The sequence below is a fragment of the Engystomops pustulosus genome, chromosome 4, assembly GCF_040894005.1.
Source record: "Engystomops pustulosus chromosome 4, aEngPut4.maternal, whole genome shotgun sequence".
NCBI classification, from domain to species: domain Eukaryota; kingdom Metazoa; phylum Chordata; class Amphibia; order Anura; family Leptodactylidae; genus Engystomops; species Engystomops pustulosus.
In genome coordinates, this window is record NC_092414.1 from 206,754,927 (window position 1) to 206,770,456 (window position 15,530).

Below are 15,530 nucleotides of genomic sequence, written 5' to 3' on the forward strand. Positions count from 1 at the left end.
AATGTAACATGTAGAACAAGCTGATTGATAAAGTTTGTTATATTTTTAAGAGAATGTTGTGAAAAGAAAATGGTGTTAATATTTTGGCTACCTGTATGCGGTATAGAGGAGAGCCTACTGCAGTGGTGGCGAACCTATGGCACGGGTGCCAGATGTGGCACTCGGAGCCCTCTATATGGGCACTTTTGCCATCACCCCAGGGCAGAGTTCACCAGACAGGACTCATGGCCACTTGCAGTCCCAGGCAGCCCAGGACCCTAGAAGGAAGCTACAATGATAATCCAAACTTCTCCTCCTTCTTTCTACTGTATTGGTGTCCTCCGGGCCTATACACTTTAATCCTGTGAAAGAGCAGGGAGTAATAAGTTACTGCTTAAATTGTCGCATTGGCACTTTGTGAAAAATATGTGGGTTTTGGTTGTAGTTTGGGCAATTTGATAAAAAATCTTATTATATTAAGATCTTTTTTAATCCCCAGAGTATATTCTAACAACATGACATGAATACATTGTGTCTGATTATACAGAGTAAACAGTACAAAGATGGAAAGATCCATACTGACAGTGGGTTCAAAGACAGAGAATTGTGAGTTGTACAGTGTAGCAATACATGGAGAATAATACGAGTGTGAGAGCATGTTATAGAGGTGTTACATACACTGAGGTTACTCCCTCGGGTTCGGGTTTTCCTTCGCTGCTACAGCAAGACGAGACAGAGAGGAGAGACGAGAAGAAGGGAGAGACCACAGAAGTGCAGGACGGACAGAGATACAGAAGGACAGAGAGCAGAGGGAACAGAGAGAGAGAGAACACAGGTTAACAGCAGTAAGACTGAAACAGTTTCAATACACAGTGTCCACATTCATGGACAAGTGACTTAAAAGAGTTGACGTTCACACAACAAAAGAGCCACAAGACAAGGACATGAGTGCCACTAAGACCGCAGGAGACATGTTCCTTCCAGTCATGCCAAACAATCCTCTTAGAAAGTGACTATCTGCCTTCTCCACCATGTTGAGAATTGTTTCCTAATCCAAGTTCAATATATCTTTATACTTTTCTGAAACTAGTGCCCCAAGCATCAACATTCTGGCTACCTACAGACACCTATCATCATGCCTCTGTTATTATGCGTTCGGTGCCTGCAGACAGAAGATGAAGAAGTGGACGGGGTGGGGCAATGTAAAATATTTATTATCAAGGAATATTATAATTAACTGAGGACACCACATGTGAGTTACGATGCACTGGTGGTAAGGTGATATATTTGATATATCATTTATTTAGAGATGCACTACACAAAATGTATTTTCTCCAAGGTACAGTATGTGAATAACTAAATGGGAGTGGGTCAGGTACTGTCGTTAATATCAAAACTTCAGGGGGTAGGATAATATAATTTATTCAGGGGTCGCTGTAAATAACATACAGTCGGGGAGGAGGGATCTATTATAATACCTACTTTATTATAATGAATTAGGCATGATCCATAGGCCTGGCAACAGTACATTTCGATTTTTGTTGGGAATAATATTTCTTATAATTTATACATGAGGGAGGGGTGTGAGGCATATGTATTAATTAGGATCACAGTGTTGATATTCAGGAAACGTTATACTGTTAGTAACTGTGGTATTTATAGGGGCTCAGTGTGGAGATGTGCTTCAAGAAAGTGAATACATCAAAGTGCAAATTCAGTAGCAATAAGTAAAAGTATGGAGCATTGAAGCTTTTGATCTAATGGAGCAAATCGGCACCTGTAAGTTTTTAGATGTCCCTTCTACCTGTGTTGGATCCTTCTTCTAGGCCCTGACTAACCACCCTAATGTACAAGACGTATGTGCATACTATAGCGCACAATACTTAACTGTAATGTTTGCTAAAATAGGGAGGACGAAATTCGCTTGTATAATGCACTGAAACCATAGGAAGCTGGTACCATAAAAACAAAGAAATACCACTAGGACAGAATACTGGTTTGGGGGGGAGGGGTCCACAACCTGGTGAGAAGGTTCCTTTTATGGGGTATCCTCAATGGCTGAGATAAATATGTCAGCAGTGGCCAGAAACAAACATATACCCTGAACTCTATTACAAGAAAATGTACATGTAGAAATGTATCAGTTAGCTATGCTTTGCATTAGAAAATAGCTCTACCCACTGTACAAAGATAAATTAGGAAGTTCAAGGGGTTTCCTGCTTCCCAGAAGAAGCCCTGAGGGAGAAGGGTTGGTTGCAGGGGTTGGCCAATAATAAAAACTTTTATCTGTTTTTGTGTAGTTGACAACCACCAACATATAAATGGTTATCACGGAGAGGACATGCACACAGTAATGACTGCACGGGCCCTCCATCTGACAGAAGCCAGCAGGACACGTGATGTCTGCTGCAGGACACTTGACCGGCCGATTCTGGCGACTACTCAGAAACTTTATCAGGGTATGATATGAGTAACTTTAGCCTGGCAAAGTCACCAACCCTTTTAAAATTGAAAAACAAAGACATAGGGTTCCTCATGACTTGAGTAGCGGCCCTGTACTTCCCCACCGGTTGGACCAGAACACTCGATGTCACAATCGTTCTACACATCCAAGAAATCTGAAGTCTGAATGAATGGCCAGGGGTTGGCCAAGCACTTGCAGGGTGAATGTGCCGTGGAAGGTTTACTAGGAGGCCCTGCATAAAATATCCCTAACACCTTCTACAGAACCTGTCCCTTCTCAGGTTTTTTATGAAAAGAGTAAACCCTATAACTAATACAGGAACTAAGACTCACATGGTGTAAAAAAAGGTAGATATTCACTTTAATGTGCTGCATGAAACTAAGGAAATATGGGGCCCCACTGCAGCAGCTATAGTGGGCTTCCCTCCTGGTGCTAATGTACACCACCATACTCCCTCATCCAGGAACAAGAAGGCCCAGGCTGGTTCCTGCCATCTTTCCTCTAGGCTGTAAAGAGGTGAAATCTTGCACAAATTTTCAAAGCTCTTGGCAAATGGGGATGAAACACTTGCTCAGATAGCATGTAAGAAAGATGACATGGGGTGAGGATGAACTATGCAGAGTAAGACAGAGATGAATGTGATTGACTTAGAAATACTCATTGGTGAGAGTTCAATGGTCATTTGTGGCCTCAACCCATTTACTGATATTGGCTGGTATATAGATATTACTCATATTCTATAAGTAGAATATTTGCTCTGTTTTTTTAACACTTAATTTTGTTGTAATGAAAATTTATATGGAATATACTGTGTTGTAATATTAGGCTCTTGACTACTTATCATAGGTGACTGTCTGATCTGACAAGCTTTGTGCAGTGCTGCGTAATTTGTGTGTGCTATATAAATAAAGGAATTATTACTGGGGAAATATCAGTTGTATAGTGTCCCAACATTAATAACTCTCCCCCAGCAGTTCTCCTGCATTGGACGCTGCATTCTGTAATGGGATTGTAATGTAATGTGGTGTTTCTTCAGTCAAGGTTAGGTCAGTGCACATATTGGGGCTCCGCGGACCGCACTTTCGGCGGACATCCCGACGATTTCCGTTTTGCGCCGCTGGGACAGTGATTTAAAAGGGGTTTTGGTGCACGCGTTCGCGCTGGCTTTCATGCGACAGAAATCAGGCGGGGTGGGGGAGGGGTTGCGGACCGTCGGACGATCTGACAGATTTGGACAAACCACGGGATTTAACGTAAACATTGGGTTGCAAGCCATGCACTTACATACATCGGGAAGAAGAAGGTGAACTCCGGCGGACCTGATTGGGGGAAGCGACACATGCAGGATATCGGGCGCACGATCTTCATGAATCGCGGTAGAGTTCATCCTCGTCGGACAGTTGGGATGGGACAGTCCCATTATGTAAGTGAATGTCATAAGTGATTGTCTTTCCATGGTTATTTACCTTACACACATCAATGTATAGAGAATTATTATTATTATAACACTATATGACTGTATAATATAGTTTGGCCTTATGCATGGTGCCATATAATTGATATACTATGCATCAGCACATCTACCGTTACTATGGATCCATTCTGTACCATACCTGGGGCGGTTATAGGCGTATTACAGTTTCTGTGCACATAACTTAACAAATATTTGCTTTCTATAAATGATTTCCTGCAAAAAATGAACTAAGAGGCCGACTATCACGCTAAACCAAAATCTCAATTTAAAACTTCTCTCCCTACAATGTTGTTTTGTGCAGCCTATGGTTACACTTATGCTTTGTCTTTCCCAGACATTATAATTATAGGATTGCCAATGTTCTCCATTCACCCTTCCTGTGGCCAGTGATGTATCAGTAGACCTACTACATCAATCTACATTCTCCCTACCTTGATCATTACTTCCCCATTACTTGCTCTTCTATTCTGGATTACTCCCCCTCATAGGAACACTTTGGTTTATATTGCTTTATAATAAGTGAATCCTAATAGAAGAGTGAGCGGTGTACTCCCCTCTATATTAGGAAAAGGGGAAAGGGTCTCTTTCTCTCTCACTGGGGTCTCTGTGCAAGGACAAACCATTCATTTCAATGACAACTATGTAAGGCAGAATCGTGCTGCTGCAGGATCATTGGCCTGGTCAACCAGGTCCCACCCACAGGCAATATCTTATTACGAGGAGGACCAGGTTTATTATATAATGGGTCCTTGTACCCAAATACCACTGTGCCATTTATCTTTAGAGTAATACATAATCCAGACACTGCAATGCCCTTTAACCAGCTGATATTAAGTGCTAACTACTAAAACATTTTTGGAATATTTAGAATATTGATGTCTTTATTATGCATTGCCAGGCTGCAGTGTACACTTATTACTGTGTATGACAGAGATTTTGTATTTTATGAATGATACGTATGTCCATGCAGGAGTGAAGCCAATGCCCCCAAGTAACCAGTTATCATAGATGCAGCAGTCTGATGTTGCAGAGCTGGGGTTGTTATAAAGCACCAATAATATCCAGAAATGTTTTTATCACGCGGCACAAAAAAAAAAAAAAAAATTTAAACAACAAACTCAGCTCCGCTACATATGTAAGTTCAAGCCATATCATGCATATACAAACTCTCAAGAGAAATAAAAGATGTATTATATCAAGGAAAATGGTAAAAGCAGCACATGTGATAAGAAGTAGTTTACATTTTGTAATATCAGTTTTTCCAAGGATACCCCTAGCCTCTCTATGATCTGGCTTTACATGATGTTACATTCACCTTCACCCTGAGCACTGCTGAATCCTCAGTGCTGAGATCGCAGAGGGAGGGTGAGACAGTGTAACATCCTATAAAGCCAGATTTTAGAATGAAGGAGGCCATGGATAACTATAAGAAGATTACATGGCCATGGTGCCTGGATCTATGACTAGATTGATTTTGATGGTAGATTTCATTTAAATTTTGGGATATATAGAAGCACAAAAGGTGAAATGTAATCACTGTGGACTCCGTCAGTTAGACACAGCAGAGCACTGCTAAGAGTAGCTCTCTCTTGTGGGACTCCACAAGCCTGACCACGTATGGTGTCCCCTCCATTAGTTGAGACAAGTAAATATATTACAAATTGGGCCTGAATGAGTGCAAGCCCCATTCAGATGAATGAAACTGATAGTAAGTAATTTCTAGTGACATTTTTATTCAGAAATTATGCTAAAACATATAATGCAGGATATTCAGAATATTTAATTGTCATCTTCTATCTCTAAAGGGTTATTAACTGAAAAAATTTTGCACCTTTGAAAGTCAGTTTTGTTGGAGACTGGTCTGGCTAAATTTCTGAACTGTTGAATGTGGCACATGAGATGTGACTCCACTTTGGACACCTCTCTCTTACTGGAATGATGTTAGAACAATATCTTAAAGGGAACCTGTCACCAGGAGACCCATTTTTAGCACTCCCCCAGTCCCCACAGAGCATAGTACATACACTGCCAAAGTGTTTTTGTATAAAAAATTGGTTTTACAGAAAAAAAGATATGTTATATTGTACCTTTCATTAGCATCTGCTGTGTGACTAGGCAGTTGCCCAATGGGAGGGTCTGGAAAGGAGCAGTTCCCACCCCCCCCCACCCTTGGGAAACATGTGACCTTCTCAAATATATGAATAACTCCCCACACTCGGGATTGGCTGTTTAGGAGCAGGGGGCGTCGTTAAGCCAAGTGATGGGTGTTTTCATATATTTGAAAAGGTCACATGGAGTAGCTGTTTCCCAAGGGTGGGGGTAACTGCTTCTTTTCAGACCCTCCCATTTGGCAACTGCCTAGTCACACATGAAATGCTAATGAAAGGTACAATATAACATATCTTTTTTTCTGTAAAACCAATTTTTAATACAAAAACACTTTGGCAGTGTATGTACTATGCTCTGTGGGGACTGGGGGAGTGCTAAAAATGGGTCTCCTGGTGACAGGTTCCGTTTAAAATTCTGCAGTTGTTAAATCCTGTTAGAATCATAACTATACCCTGTTTTCTTATCACTGGAAAGGGTGGCATAAGCATTATAATGTTTCATCATTGTTACACAATTGAGACCACCAAAATGTCACAATTGACCCATTTTGCGACTTTTAAAGTGAACATTCACTTTGATGACCTCTATTTGTATACAGCCTTCACCTGACTAACTACACTGTAAAACTGTCTCTCTTTATGTGGTTATCATATTCATTTCATTTACTGTCTTTTTGGGAAGGTTGATTTGATGGCAAGGCATAGGGCTCACCTGGTTGTCTGCAGGAAGCCTTGGCATTGATGCTGCCCTCCCATGTCCTTCCATCACCAGGTACTGCTCACTGTCAGAGTAACCATCCCGATTCATCTCCGTCATTTCCACTAACTGAAAGGAAAGAAATACAAAGAAGTAAATGTCATGTTTTCTGTGCAAACATGTATGTATAACAGGAGATAGCTGGCAGTTCCTAACCTGTGAGTCCGGCCAGCTATTGGTGTTCTCCTGGCCTCTCACCCTCTCTGGACTCCAGGTTCCTGTCTTCTGAAACATCTGTTGTGCCCTCTGGGTCATCCATGACTGACTTTCCTTCATGCCACCCTCTGGTATACCCCTGAAATAATGTGAAAATGAAACCACATGCCACCTGAAGACCATCGACATACTCAGGCAGCCAATGCTTGGATTGATCAGTAGGACTTACATGTCTCCCCCGGGCTCATTCTGAGAGGGCATTAGAGTGTTTAGTCCCATTGGACCGTCTTGTGTTGGTGATGGAGGTTCCATCCTTTGAAACATTAGAGGCGTTCGGTTCTAGAAGAGAACATATAAACAGGGAAGATTTAGCCTTGTGTCCAAAAAGTTTTGACAATGCTTTGTGGGATCTCTGGACACGTATATGGTTTACTAGACCAGTATGGCAAAATATATCAGCTTACAGGAATTATATGATTACCTGTTCCTCTTGGAGGGCTTGCAGTCGCTTTGCTTTGCTCTGTCTGTAATACTCCATAATCATCATGGCTGCATAGATCTTGCCCACAGTGAGATCAGTAGCTGTGAAGATAGAAACATTATATGATACACTTCATACATAAAAGATTGGCCATTGCCACAATGCATCTCTCAGCAAGGCTGGCAGGGAGGCCGGGGGGGACTTGTACCATGCACATGACCACCCGACTGGTCAAAGCACTATATGCTCCATTTCATCCACTCACGCTGACCTTGGTGTCAGTTATAGCGGTTTGTTCTTCTAACCCTGGTTCTACTATGGGACTTTCACCTGAGCTTCATGTCCTGGCATATTTCCATAATCATTCATCTCTGCTGCTATACCTTTACCGAACCCTGGATTGCTCTACCACTGTCCTGACTACTGCTTCTGGAGTGAATGCTTGACCCTTCTACATCACCTTCTCTGTTATACCAGAGTTTTATTGATCACTGACCAAATTTACTCAACATGTAAGGTACATGTTTTCAGATTTTCAGTCAATATCTTCTTTCCCTTATTGACTTCCTTACTATTATAGTTATCAATCACCTGGTAACCTACAGGCACCAAAGTCTGTACTATTATCCAGTATGTGGGAGAGGGAACATTGTGACCCCTGTCTGGTTCTTTCTTTGAGAATGAGATCATTACAGATATAGTCAGTGTTATTGATTGGTGTATCAGTGACATCACCCCCTAGAAACTTTATGTTGTACTGCCTAAGTTATATGTACAGTAGGATAAGATCTATGTGACAGGCCACGTGAAAAAGAGATTCTGTGACCCTTTAACTATGAAGAGAACTTGCTACTGTAATCCCTCTATAATTGAACATGAAGCACTGTGCTTTTCCCTTATCTAACCTTGTAGGAGACAGGTTTCCCAAATCATTTTAGGCTTACGGTACATTACAATGATTCTGCACAGCATGAGAGAAGCGAATGGAACCAACATGAACTGTATTTCTCCAAATTGTACATAAGTCTTTATGTATTGCAGTATGGGAACAAGGCCTCCGGATTCCATGTTCTATAGGTGAAAATGATGGGATTCTTACATCTCTTACATTTATGCGGTGTCACCAACAGGTCTAACGTTTTCTGAGACAAGTTGGGCCAAATGGCTGTCATCTCTTTTCTCAGCTCATTATCCATTTGATGTTTATCAGCACCACCTGAAAAAAATGGGGAATATTACTGTCTCAGTATAATCACTAGAGTTGACTGCATTGACCAATGCACAGTGTGTGCAGGAGATATCTATTACCTTTTGCAATTTTAATATCCAACGCTGTACGTATAAGAGCCATGAGAGTTGAGTTGAAATGGACAGTATTATCATCAGCCACTGGAAGATCCATACGAAGCAACCGCTGAAAGGACCCAGAAAACAGTGTGAACTTACTGATCAAACTAAACCTGCCATACTTTATCTACCTATATCCAGGACTCAGGGGCTCTGATACTACTACCACACTTCCCATATATGCCCATAGGATAAAGGTGGCATAAGACTGGCATGGGCTCCATCAGTGAAGTCAGCTGCCTATTTATTGTGATCCTCTGAGCTCTGTCCACTAAAAAGCCTTGACAACTGCCATCCTATATATAATCTCAGTTTCAGAAGGGCTTAGCACTTTATGAAATCATATGCTATTACTTCACTAACACTTCAATATTGTAACAGGGTAATTACTTCCCCTGGAGCCTCTGAGTCCTGGTCTACAGACAATAACATAATAATAACATTTCTCCACCACCAGAGTAAACCAAGGAAAATAAAGCCCATGTCTCCCACACACCCCTCTGGTGGTGTAGTTGTCTTAAAACAATGAACAGCCATTACAAACTGAAGCCAAGATAGGCAGGCGAGTACACAGGCCAACCTGGAGCATGCATCATGCAGAATCGTGGCGTGCAACGTGCAGGGATTCCCCCATGCAATCCCTTCAATAGAGCTAGAACTCCTACATAGGGGGAGCACAGGGGAGAGAGGGCGGCTGGGAGGGGGAGGAAGGCGAGAGAGGTGAGACGAAGAGGAGGAGGAGGGTGAGAAAGGGAGAGAGGGAGTAAAAAGAGAGAAAAAAAAGAAATACATTCACAAACAAAGCTGTGAAACTTATTGTATTAGTTAGAAAGTTTAACAAAATGAGGAGAAGCTCCCATATTAACCATGAGAGATTCTGGCCACACAACATTAGCAAATTCCCTAGAGCTCCACACAGCATAAGAAAGTCAGATGTGGCATAGTCCATTGACGGGTATGTCTAGGATAATCAAAAGGGACTGTCAAGTAGGATTCTGTATCATAAACTGAAGTAGTAGTACAGCTTAGGGAGGCTGAGGAGTCCTAAAGTATATAAAAAGTAATGCTAAGAGGACAGATATAGGTTCATGGACCCTTACAAAAAGACACATAAAGGTACAATAGCCCCATAGCAAAGATAATATAAGATGCCATTTCAACTATCTAACACACATCAATCAGACATTTATGGTATTTCCTGTGGATAAACCATAAACTCCATTAATATGGTTCAAAAAAAGGACAAAGGCTTGGTTCAAGTCTTGTCTCATGTCACTTTTTATTTGTAAGGAAATACCCAGAAAAGGAATCTGTCTAGCGTGGACCAGAGGCTAGAGTGGACTAGTGGCTAGAGTGGACCAGAGGCTAGAGTGGACCAGAGGCTAGCGTGGACCAGAGGCTAGAGTGGACCAGAGGCTAGAGTGGACCAGAGGCTAGAGTGGACCAGAGGCTAGAGTGGACCAGAGGCTAGAGTGGACCAGAGGCTAGAGTGGACCAGAGGCTAGAGTGGACTAGAAACTAGAGTGGACCAGAGGCTAGAGTGGACCAGAGGCTAGAGTGGACCAGAGGCTAGAGTGGACCAGAGGCTAGAGTGGACCAGAGGCTAGAGTGGACCAGAGGCTAGAGTGGGCCAGAGGCTAGAGTGGACCAGAGGCTAGAGTGGACCAGAGGCTAGAGTGGACCAGAGGCTAGAGTGGACCGGAGGCTAGAGTGGACCAGAGGCTAGAGTGGACCAGAGGCTAGAGTGGACCAGAAGCTAGAGTGGACTAGAAACTAGAGTGGACCAGAGGCTAGAGTGGACCAGAGGCTAGAGTGGACCAGAGGCTAGAGTGGACCAGAGGCTAGAGTGGACCAGAGGCTAGAGTGGACCAGAGGCTAGAGTGGGCCAGAGGCTAGAGTGGGCCAGAGGCTAGAGTGGACCGGAGGCTAGAGTGGACCAGAAACTGGAGTGGACCAGAGGCTAGAGTGCACTAGAGGCTAGAGTGCACTAGAGGCTAGAGTGGACCAGTGGCTAGAGTGGACCAGTGGCTAGAGTGGACCAGTGGCTAGAGTGGACCAGTGGCTAGAGTGGACCAGTGGCTAGAGTGGACCAGAGGCTAGAGTGGACCAGTGGCTAGAGTGGACTAGTGGCTAGAGTGGACTAGAAACTAGAGTGGACCAGAGGCTAGAGTGGACTAGTGGCTAGAGTGGACCAGTGGCTAGAGTGGACCAGAGGCTAGAGTGGACTAGTGGCTAGAGTGGACCAGAAACTGGAGTGGACCAGAGGCTAGAGTGCACTAGAGGCTAGAGTGCACTAGAGGCTAGAGTGGACCAGTGGCTAGAGTGGACCAGTGGCTAGAGTGGACCAGTGGCTAGAGTGGACCAGTGGCTAGAGTGGACCAGTGGCTAGAGTGGACCAGTGGCTAGAGTGGACTAGTGGCTAGAGTGGACTAGTGGCTAGAGTGGACTAGTGGCTAGAGTGGACCACCACCACATTTGCAGAGGGATGTTATCATTCTTATTATTCTAGGAGCCTGTCGCATAGACAGTTCACTGCAATATACACAAAAGGGGCTTAGTCAGTGACTGATAGCCACCTCTGTTTGACTGTGTACAAAAAGCTGTTACAAAGTCAGTAAAGCCGCTCCACTGAAGGCAAAGGCCACCATAAGTAAAACTTTAAAGTGGCTGGATGGGCTTTTGGGGGAATGGTTGTGAAAATGATGACCTATTGTAAGGATAGATTTTCCATGTTGGATTGATGAGGTCCCCAACAATCAGTTAGTCTCGTAGTAGTATCATCTATACAGTTCTAGTACAGGAGGCTGGGGAGAATGGTTGCTAAATATCTAATTCATCCAAATCAACGTGTTTCCTGTATATTGCTCTGCATTTTAGCGTAACTGGTTCCCATTAAGCTGGCTTTGCTTTGAATGGTAGTTCGTCCGCAATCTCTCCCGGCTTCCTCATACAGATGCAGCTCCGGAGAACGTTGATGTGAAATTGCCTCCTTTGAACAATAGGATCAGGCAGTTGAATTCTTACTTGCCCAATCCTTACCTCTCCCAGGTATGAATATGCCTAGGCAAACCTTCCTAAACTGCACTCTTTTGCATGGAGCTTTTTGTTCATTGTGCACATTTTGTTGCACATCTGTATTAGATGTAAATGCTTGAAAATATATACTTCCCATTATCAGGGCTTAATTATAATTATCATACAAAGGCAAACACATGGGGGGATTTAATGGCATGCAAGCCTTGCTAAAGTCACAATTTCTGTAGCACTTCCAGGCAGTGCAGCTATTTCCCCCCATACACTGCCTCCATGCCAAGTGCCCCACACCAGCTAACTAGCTATAGCCTGTCCACAGTCAGGTGTCGGTTATGCTAAAATGTCGGTGGCAGTGTGTAAACATCAAGTACTGATGTACTATGCGCCCCCCATAACACCACTCTGGTGGATACTGTGGACCTTACATCACAGGGAGTGTGTAATCAATGGAAACTTTCCACTTAACAATCTGGACCCTTCTGCAATCTGGAAGGGGCTGCCACATCAGACAACACCTTTAATGGTTGGAATGTTGGCAAAACTTTTAACTTTCATTTACCTATTAGCCAGTGTGTATGGTCACCTTAAAGGAGTATTCCTGTTTTAGCAAAAATTATTTCTTTTAATATATTGCATTATGAAAAGTTATACAATTTCTGCATAAGATGCGTGCAGTTTACACATGACCAGGGCAGAGGCCATCAATACTTGATTGGTGGAAGAACAACATCAGGCCTCCACACACATCAGCTGTTTTCCACCCTGGAGACGCAGAGACACAAAGCCAGAAGCAGTTGTCACTGTGTCTCTTTATTTGGTAGAATACAACTGCGTCTCTCAATGACTGGATATGGGAGCCGGGACATGAAAACTCTGGCAACTTACTCATGCAGGACCCAGGTGATGACCCCCCCACCAATCAAGTATTTATGGCCCATCCAGTTGTATATTTGAAAGGAAATTTAGCAGCAGAATCAGGTAATATAAACTGCTGTTGTCATAATCGGTCTGTTACTGGTATTAGATTTGTTTTTAACCCTTTCAGGACCTGGCCCTTTTTTGATTTTTCATTTTCATTTTTTACTCCCCATGATCAAAAATCCATAACTTTTTTATTTTTCCATGTACAGAGCTGTGTGACGGCTTATTTTCTGCGTAACAAATTGCACTTCATAGAGATGGTATTGAATATTCCATGCCGTGTACTAGGAAGCGGGAAAAAAATTCCAAATGCAGTGAAATTGGTAAAAAAACGCATTTGTGCCGTATTCTTGTGGGCTTGGATCTTACGGATTTCACTGTGCGCCCCAAATGACATGTCTACTTTATTCTTTGGGTCGGTACGATTACAGGGATACCAAATTTGTATAGGTTTTATAATGTTTTCATACATTTAAAAAAATTAAAACCTCCTGTACAAAAATTTTTTTGGGGATTTTGCCATCTTCTGGCGCTAATAACTTTTTTATACTTTGGTGTACTGAGCTGTGGGTGGTGTCGTTTTTTGCGGATTTTGATGACGTTTACAATGTTATCAATTTTAGGACTGTACGACCTTGTGATCACTTTTTATAGAATTTTTTAAATGACAAAAAAAGTGCCATTTTCGAATTTGGGCGCGATTTTCCGTTACGGGATTAAACGCAGTGAAAAACCGTTATCATATTTTGATAGATCGGGCATTTTCGGACGCGGCGATACCTAATGTGTTTATGATTTTGACTGTTTATTTATATTTATATCAGTTCTAGGGAACGGGGGGTGATTTGAGTTTTTAGGGTTTTTTATTATAATTTTTTTTTTTTAACTTTTTTTTATTTTTATTTTTAGTACTTTTCAGACTCCCTAGGGTACTTTAACCCTAGGGGGTCTGCACGATCCTATCATATACTGCCATACTACAGTATGGCAGTATATGGGGATTTTACTCCTCATACATTACAATGTGCTGATAGCACATTGTAATGCATGGGTTAACCAAAAGTAGCCTCGGGTCTTCGCGAGACCCGAGGTTACCATGGCGACGGATCGCCGCTCCCCGATGACGTCACGGGGAGCGGCGATCCTGGAAAAGATGGCGGCGCCCAGGCGCCGCCATGCTTTTGAAGCCGCCGGCAGCATTGCCGGCGGCGATCGAGGTGAAAACACCCGCGATCGGTGCTAGCACCGATCGCGGGTGTTACCGGTAAGCCTTTGCTGCAATATGCAGCAAAGACTTACCGGCTATGGAGAGGGCTCAGCGCGTGAGCCCTCTCCATGCACCCGCGCCCGACCCGTGACGTGCTATTACGTCACGGGTCGTGAAAGGGTTAATGGCCTTGTTTGCCAAAAAGTGAACTGTTAAAATATGACAATGAGTCTGAGGGGCTTTGTCATCTCCCAATTATTCACACCCTCGAGACCCATTTCTGCCAGCCTCTGTCTTCCTCCGGCCTTGCCTTTCAGCCGGTGGTGTCTCTCCAGCTCCAGCATATGCACAGTTGGCTCTTCATTGCCCAGCCGGCTGCTACCCGGAAGCGTCTTCAAAGACAGAGCTTCATTGCGCTCGGAGTTACAATGAGGATCCGACTTTGCCTGCGTGGGCCTTGGTGATATCACTGACTGAAAACAGGGAGGAGGAAGACAGAGACAGAATTGGTTACTGGGGGCGTGCATAATTGTGAAATAATGGAGCCTACGATGCCCCAAAGAGCCCCTCAGGCTCATCAGCATACTTTAAAAGTTCATCTTTTGGGGGAAAAAGGCCATTACAAAGAAGTCTTAGACCAGTTAGGCCATGTTCACAAATGGTGTTTAGATATAATTTAATACAACAGCTGAGGAGAGGCGATGAGATCTGCCTATTTACATTGCAGTTAAAATTTGCGTCTTCAAAATGCAATGTTTAAAACAATGTTAACACCACGTAAGCATTTGTGTTTTGGAATGTTAACACTACGTGATTAGGCAAATCTCCTCTCCTCTGTTAGCACCACATTTGAACGCAGCCATACAGAACGATGAAAACATCAACTTGTAAGTGATGTTAGTTGATTTTACCTCATTCTACCGGTAGATTTCCTGTAAGTTCACTTCCCTCTTCCTCTGTTTGGTGCTGTAAATTATCCTGTCCCTTCCCTGCTAAGTGAGTTGCTGTGGAAGCTCTTCCTGTGCTCTCAGCTGCTGCAGACCATCTTTCACTACACTTTATTGTGTAGTGATGGAAAGTCTGTCTCTTTTTAGCGCATTGGATCATTAAGCTCTGCTCACTGAAGAGACGGCTCTTCTGGCTCCTGAATTGCTCCCTATTAAATTGGCACAATCCCACTTGCTGCACACAGTGCGGTGGACATGTGGCCCTGTATAATAGGCTTTCTTGAGGCTTCTTTTGAAGATCCACTTTCACACTCCGCGGTAAACGACTGGATGCTTTTGCGATGGATCTTTCCTTCTATAGTGCTGTGAGCTGATGTAGATGATCTTGCTCCACCTTGTACTGTGCTCTGCCTGTAAGCTTTTGTGTAGCTTTTGTAGACAATCTTCCTCCATACTAGCTGTGACCTTGCTTCACACTGTGCTTTCAGCTGCTATAGATGAAGATTCCTCCAAGCTGTGCTGTGAGCTGTGGAGGATGAGCTTCTATCTTCTTCCACATTGAGCTGTCCAATGCTGTAGAGTAGATAAACTTTCTCCTACATTGTGTGCTTAGCTTCTGTAGATGATCCCCTTTCACACTCTGCAATGAGCTCCTA

At 43.2% G+C, this 15,530-nt stretch overlaps 2 protein-coding genes across 15 annotated transcripts in view; one reads left to right on the forward strand and one right to left on the reverse strand.

Annotated features, from left to right (window-relative positions):
* The window catches only part of LOC140128194 (surfeit locus protein 4-like), a 319,398-nt gene that overhangs the window by 78,769 nt on the left and 225,099 nt on the right, over positions 1–15,530 (forward strand). The gene's annotated exons all lie outside the window — the stretch shown is intronic.
* CACNA1A (calcium voltage-gated channel subunit alpha1 A) overlaps positions 1–15,530 on the reverse strand; it is a 224,356-nt gene that overhangs the window by 29,349 nt on the left and 179,477 nt on the right. For 3 of the 12 annotated variants that reach the window (XM_072149696.1, XM_072149697.1, XM_072149704.1), the window contains exons 38-44: positions 8,728–8,833; positions 8,519–8,635; positions 7,420–7,520; positions 7,168–7,277; positions 6,939–7,077; positions 6,738–6,851; positions 658–696 (exon numbers count right to left, since the gene is read on the reverse strand). In XM_072149696.1, the coding sequence (XP_072005797.1) occupies positions 658–696; positions 6,738–6,851; positions 6,939–7,077; positions 7,168–7,277; positions 7,420–7,520; positions 8,519–8,635; positions 8,728–8,833 (726 nt within the window). Of the gene's footprint in view, positions 1–657; positions 697–6,737; positions 6,852–6,938; positions 7,078–7,167; positions 7,278–7,419; positions 7,521–8,518; positions 8,636–8,727; positions 9,461–15,530 lie in introns of those variants that run through there. The other 9 variants (XM_072149702.1, XM_072149701.1, XM_072149699.1 and 6 more) reach the window with 7 other exon arrangements.